General features: G+C 58.5%; 1 protein-coding gene across 1 annotated transcript in view; it reads right to left on the bottom strand.

Moving 5' to 3' along the window:
• CEP72 (centrosomal protein 72kDa) overlaps positions 1-5,701 on the bottom strand; it is a 60,001-nt gene extending 54,300 nt beyond the window's left edge. Inside the window, 3 exon segments of the mRNA XM_011970589.1 lie at positions 3,473-3,561; positions 4,392-4,515; positions 5,572-5,701. Of these exon segments, the coding sequence (XP_011825979.1) occupies positions 3,473-3,561; positions 4,392-4,515; positions 5,572-5,701 (343 nt within the window).
• Between the last annotated feature and the right edge of the window lie 1,309 nt (positions 5,702-7,010).

The raw sequence follows: 7,010 nt of genomic DNA, 5'->3' as shown, positions 1-7,010 counted from the left end.
GGGAGAGGGGCCGGGATAGGGGGCGGGACCTGCGTGGGCGGAACCAAGAGCCTGGCCGGGGGGGTCTCCTGCATGGCGGTTCTCCCAGGCACTAGGCTCCGCCACCCCGGCCCCCGCCCCAGATAGCGCCCCGTCTAGGCTTCACTGGGCGCGGCCGCCTTCTAGGCCCGGGTCCTTGACACACGCCGTGTCCTCCCGGGGAAAGCCCGAGTAGGCGCGGTGGAATCGCGGCTGCTGGTGCGCGTGGGGACCCTTCCCCATCCACACTCCGCTCCCACCCTGAACCCCGCGCCCCGGGGATCCCCGACTCTCCTAGACTCCCCGCCACCCGACCCCCACGCAGGGACCCCTCCAGACCCCTCAGTACCCGCCCGGGGCCTTGTCTGCTGCACCTCCCGTCCAGCCCCGGGCCTCGCAGAGGTGGGCGGGAGCTGAGCTGCTCCCCAGCCAGTCACTCCCCACAGCCGGTCTTTCTCCACCCCAGAACCTCCAGAGATGTCACCGGCCCAGCGCTGTGGCTCACGGCTGACCGCGCCCTGGAGGGTCTCCCTGGGTTTATCCCTGTGAGGTCCTTCTACAGAGCTTTCAAGGAAGACAGAGTTCAGCCTGTTCATTGGGAAGACTTTAATCCCGCTCAGGACATCTACTGTGTCACTGTACCACTGTGACCCAGCGCCTCGTGGAGTGAGTCCAAAGCCCTAGGGGTGTCCCCTCCCCGCCTTTCTCCTGGTGTCTAGGGGGCACCCAGAAACCCTCACCTCAGATTAGACCAGCTCGTTGGCAACGTCCCTGGTATTTCACAGCCTGGGGAGTGATACACAAGGCAGGGTAGTGGGGGTACGTATGGTGGTAGTAGATGAGGGTATACACAGAGGGTGTACACAGGGAGTGTGTAGGGATATGTGTAGAGGGTGTACACGGGTGTGTGTGCACAGAGTGTGTATAGAAGGTATGTGCAGGGGCTGTACACTGGGTTGTGTGCAGATGGTGTAGGGGAGTGTGTAGGGGGTGTGTGCAGGGAGTGTGTGCAGATGGTGTAGGGGAGTGTGTAGGGGGTGTGTGCAGGGAGTGTGTGTGGATGGTGTAGGGGAGTGTGTAGGGGGTGTGTGCAGAGGTTGTACACGGGGTGTGCAGTAAGTGTACTCAGAATGTGTGCAGGGAGTGTGTGGATGGTGTAGGGGAGTGTGTAGGGGGTGTGTGCAGGGAGTGTGTGTGGATGGTGCAGGAAAGTGTGTAGGGGAGTGTGTAGGGGTTGTGTGCAGGTAGTATGTGTGGATGGTGTAGGGGAGTGTGTAGCGGGTGTGTGCAGAGGTTGTACACAGGGTGTGCAGTAGGTGTACTCAGAATGTTTGCAGGGAGTGTGTGTGGATGGTGTAGGGGAGTGCGTAGCGGGTGTGTACAGAGGTTGTACATGGGGTGTGCAGTAGGTGTACTCAGAATGTGTGCAGGGAGTGTGTGCAGAAGGTGTACATGGGGTGTATGCAGGAGGAGTGTGCAGAGGGTGTACATGTAGGGGGTGTGTGCAGAGAGTATACACAAGGTGTGTGTACAGAGGATGCACACAGGGTCTGTGCAGGGTGTGTGCAGGGACTGTGTGCGGGGGTGTGTGCAACAGTGTGTGCAGGAGGTTTGTGCAGAGGGTGTGCAGGGGTATACACACGGTGTGTGCAGGAGATGTGTGCATAGGTGTGTGCAGGGGGTATACACGGTGTGTGAAGGTGTGTACGGAGGTGTGTGCAGGGAGTATACACAGGGTGTGTGTAGGAGGTGTCTGCAGAGGTGTGTGCAGGAGGTGTGTGCAGGGGATATGTGCAGGGAGTGTACACAGGTTGTGTGCAGAGGCTATGTGCAGGGAGTGTGTGTGCAGAGGTGTGTGCAGGGGGTATACACAGGATTGTGCAAGAGGCGTGTGCAAGAGGTGCATGCAGGGGATATGTGCAGGAGTGTACACAGGCTGTGTGTAGAGGTTATGTGCAGGGGGAGTGTGTACAGAGGTGTGTGCAGGGGGTGTACACAGTGGATGGTGGCAGACGGAGGATGCAAGGCTGCATCTGGTCAGCCCAGGACGTTCTCTTGGTCCAGTGGTGTTAGAGCACATTTGGCCAGATTGCCTCATCAGATATTTGACAAGCTGCAAACCCGAGGGCATGCTGGTGTCCGAGGGTGCCTCTGTGCTGACCTCAGCATGTGCAGCAAGAGCCAAGGCACGGCAGCCTGGCCCATCTCAGGCAGGTGCTCTGTGGGAGGATGGCTGTCTCCACCGACAATCCAGGGAGGTCAGCAAGGAGGAGCCCTGAGTTGGACTCGAGAGCTGTGGGAGCTGATGGCCCTCCTGGTCTCTGCCACAGCCCTTAGGTTGTGGGACACACAGCGTCATATTTAATCACCGTTCATGGGGCCTGCTGAGCACTCAGCATTCCTGAGTGCAGATTGTCACGTAACTTTCCAAAAATTGCAAACCCAGATATGGCTCCATGACCCCTCCTGCAAGACTGTGAAGGAGTTCAGGGCACAGCTGAGCCCTCACACCCCCAGCCCCATCACTGCTCCTGGTGTGCACTGAGTGGAACTCTGTCCAGCCAGGAGACAGAGAATAGTGGAGAGCATCCCAGCTCTTCAGAAGTACACAGCAGCAAACTAAAGGCCTCATGGGCCCTCACTCAACAGCAGTGGATTTTCAGGGCATATTACAGGCCCCAAACACTGAGCCTCTTCCTCCTGGGCAGGTACCTGGCTGGCCAGACAGGGCAGGGCAGGGGTGAGTGGGACCTCAGTGGGCAGCCGGTCCAGGACAGAACCACACAGGGATGTGATGGAAGTGCCGATGGGAACTTTGAAAACAATGCAAGTATCCCAGCTTCACTGTAGAAAATATAGACACTACAGGCCGGGCATTGTGGCTCACGCCTGTAATCCTAGCACTTTGGGAGGCTGAGGCGGGCGGATCATGAGGTCAAGAGATGGAGACCATCCTGGCTAACACGGTGAAACCCCGTCTCTACTAAAAATACAAAAAATTAGCAGGCCGTGGTGGCGGGCACCTGTAGTCCCAGCTATTCGGGAGGCTGAGGCAGGAGAATGGCGTGAACCCGGGAGGTGGAGCTTGCAGTGAGCCGAGATTGGGCCACTGCACTTCAGCCTGGGCAACAGAGCGAGACTCCGTCTCAAAAAAAAAAAAGAAAAGAAAACATAGACACTACAGAAGGGCACCAAGATTTGATATGCCGCCCTACTGAGTTAACCCACGCTAACATGCCCACATGTATCCTGCAAGTGTTTCTCAAGCCTGTGCGTATTGACAGTCATGAGGTTATGCTAAGCATTGCCGTATGTATCTGCCACTATGTAGTCTTCAACGTTGTTTATTAAACACTTTTAATGGTCACGTTAGATCATAAACCAAACCCAACTTTATTATCCTGTCTTCTGCGGCTGAACGTTGTGTCTGTCTCCACTTCCTCATGGTGCTTACCTTGGTTGTCCACATCGTGAAGATCCATGGAGGTACGGGAGCCTTCTGGCCTGGAGTGGGGCCGCAAAAGCAGAGAGCCGCGGAGAAGCCTGGAAAGCGGAAACAGGGGCTGAGGTAGCTGGGCTGGGCCCCATCAGCCCCGTGGCAGCGGCACCTGCACAGGCCTGAGGTCCCCACAGCAGGGATGCTGTCTGTGGGCCCAGGGCTCCTCCACGGCTTTGGGGCTTCCTGCCAGAGGAGGGGGCTGGTTCTCCTGGGAGGGGCCCCAAGACAGGAGTCCCCAGACCTGGGCACGCCTCACCTCGGGTGGGGCCCCAACGCTTCAGCGGGTCTCGCTGGCATCCCTAAACCTAGACCAGAGGAAAGTGCGTTGTGCCATGATCACCACGACCCCTCCCCATCCCAGCACACGCTCCCATGACACACCATGATCACAATGACCCCATGGGCTACCTGCCGCTCCCAAGGACTAATGGAGGCCTCTGTCCCCAGGTTCTAACCTGGGTTCCTCACAGGGCACCAGCCCTCAGACCCAGTTAGAGTCTGGAGCAGCTCTTTAGGCCCACAGGCCCAGGCTGCTGTGGCAGGACCCAGGCGGGAGAGGCTCTCCATGTGCTGTCTCCCCGACAGGTGCCCCTCCATAGCTTTCTAGAACATTCCAGGGAGGCTCCCAGGTCCTAAGCCTCAATCTTCAAGCCTGTGGGTCCCAGACTGCAGGCTCAGTGGGCCCTACAGAGAGACTAGGCCAGCGGAAGGAAACAGGGAGACCCACGTGGTCAGAGAGGAGGGCTGAAGGTGCAGCCTGAGGGGCCGCCTCTGACCTTTAAATGGAGTGGGGGTGGGAGGAGGCTTCAATGTGCAGTGAGGGGACTTGAGAGGGAAATGGGGGTCTCCTCCCACCCCAGGGACGGGCACTCACCCCAGGCCCACCCAGCTCACAGCATCCAAGCCAGGGCTATGTAGAGCGGCTGCACCCAACCCCAGCTGCCGCTGGGCGCCTGAGCCAAGCTCGGAGATGCGTCCTGCATTGTCCTCTCTCCACTCTGTGTTGGGAAGTAGACACGGGCGTCCAGCGTGGCCAGGCTGGATATCCACAGGCTAGTAGAGCGGCCTCGCCTGTGCTCATGTGGCCAGTGGAACTCGTGGCACACACCTTCGCACTGTCACGCTCAGTTCACGTGTGTACACGCTCACAGCCACAGCACAGTCAGTTCACACACCTGCTCACACTGCGTACATACACAGGTGTACGAGCACATGCACACTCGTGTACACGCTCACACACCCACACACAGTCTCACACCCAGTTGCACACCCACACGTGGACCTCCATCCACCAGTACCCGTCACACACCCACACGTGGACCTCTATCCCACGCCAAGGCCTCTCCCCACACCCCTGGGTGGCAGGAGCCCAGCGGGTAGTGCAGAGGCGTGAACGAGGCTGAGGAGGCAGGGGGTACGAGCCACCGGCTGCTCACATCCTTCTCGAGAGGAAAGGAGGTGCCGGCCCACCCTGCCCACAGCTCCTAAACCTGGTCCAGGGCCAGCCGCCCCTTTGTTGGTTTCAGTTCCTCCTTTATCCATTCATAAATGTTGAACAAAAGCGCTCTTTTCCCTCACGGTATCTCTAGCAGTTAAGATCAACATCAATATTTGAGAACTGTCAATATCGCATTTTACCCACTAACCTTCCCAAATGTGAGACGGGAAGGCACGCGTAGCCCTTGCTGGGCCGTTTCAGGTGAGCACAGTTGAGGGTGGGCTTGGGGTCCCTGCATCGTAACGTCTTAGGAGGGGGTGGGGCCACACCTTCCAGCCTTGTCTGAGTGACAGGCCATGTGTGCAGTTTAGTTCACACTGTGGAGGAAGGGAGTGTGAGGGCAGCGGGTGGGCCGCTGTGTCCTGGTCTCTGTCCCGCTGTGTGGCCAGGGAGAGACTGCGGCTGTCCGGTTTAGGTTGAAACACCATCCATCGACATCTCTGGGGGATGCTGCCACTGCCCTTGACTCCTGCCCTTGTGTCTGGAAAGGAGCGACCTCAGAGGGAGTGGCCCGCGGCCTTCCAGTTGCAGGAGCTGGTGTGGGAAGGGGCATCACCATGGCTGTGGGCCGGAGCCCTGTAACGATGGGAAGTTTCAGTGCCCTCATAGGAGTTGCCCTGGAGCAGGTACAGTCGGTCTGGGAGCTTGTGAACCGCTTTGGGCTGCTGGGGCTGCACTGACAGCATGCATAGAGCCCAGCTATGAGTGGCATGGCTGCAGGAGATGTCCAGGAGCCCCGAGGCAGGGTGGGAGGCTCTGCTATCGCAGGACTGGGTCAGGACAGCTCAGCCCTTGCAGTCCTCGGCCACCTGCTGCCCCACTCTGCCAGGGGCCCAGAGGGCTCCCACAGGCCTGCGGACCAGTGCCAGGCCCCACATCCCTGAACCACTCCCTAGCAGGGGCCGGGCCTCAGCTGGGGGTATGGCACTGGGCGAGGTCAGAGGTGCCCCAAGCACGTGGCCTACAGGGGTTTGTCCAGAACAAATTCTCTCCTGGACCCTGCGGGGAGGTAGAGGCCAGCTGTTTCCTGCAGTTTCCAACACCGGAAAGCCCAGGACTTCTCAGGGAAATCTTGGTTTCCAGCTTTTTCCGAAAGTGCCTGACAGGCGGGCATGCACCCCTCTCAGAAAAGCCCCCAGCCCCTCAGGCACTGAGCCGTGACCCTCTCCCCAGGAAGGAGGGGTGGGGCCGAGGCACTGCCACCACCTGGAGCCGCGTCTTCAGCCACCTGGCAGGAGCTGCGCCTGCACGTGGCACCCGTGAACTCCAGCATCTTTCTCTGACCTCCCAGGCACTTGGCATCTTCCAGGGCTGCTGCCTCCTGAGCCCACGCGATATGGTTTGGATGTTTGTCCCTGCAAATCTCATGTTGAAATGGAATTGTCAGTGCTGGAGGTGGGGGCTGGAGGAGGTGTTTGGATTACAGGAGTGGGTGCCTCATGAATGGCATGGGTCATCCCGTTGGTGACGAGTGAGTTCTCACTCTGGTAGATCTGGTAGTTTAAAAGTGTGTGGTGGCCGGGTGCAGTGGCTCACACCTGTAATCCCAGCACTTTGGGCAACTGAGACGAGTGGATCATTTGAGGTCAGGAGTTCAAGACCAGCCTGGCCAACATGGCAAAACCCTGTCTTGACTAAAAACACAAAAATAATTAGCTGGGTGTGGTGGTGTGCACCTGTTATCCCAGCTACTTGGGGGACTGAGGCAGGAGAATTGCTGGAACCTGGGAGACAGAGGTTGCAGTGAGCTGAGATCATGCCACTGCATTCCAGCCTGGGCAACAGAGTGACACTCCATCTCAATTTCTTTTTTAAAAAAGTGTGAGGTGCAAGGTGCCTCCCCCCTCTGACTTGCTCCCCCCTTGCAATGTGAGGCACCTCCCCTCTCTGACTTGCTCCCCCTCTCACAATGTGAGGCACCTCCCCCCTCTGACTTGCTCTCCTCTCAAAATGCGAGGTGCCTCCCCCCTCTGACTTGCTCTCCTCTCACAATGT

The sequence above is a fragment of the Mandrillus leucophaeus genome, unplaced genomic scaffold (assembly GCF_000951045.1).
Source record: "Mandrillus leucophaeus isolate KB7577 unplaced genomic scaffold, Mleu.le_1.0 Scaffold957, whole genome shotgun sequence".
In the NCBI taxonomy this organism is placed as follows: domain Eukaryota; kingdom Metazoa; phylum Chordata; class Mammalia; order Primates; family Cercopithecidae; genus Mandrillus; species Mandrillus leucophaeus.
This window is presented reverse-complemented; position numbering and strand designations above follow the sequence as displayed.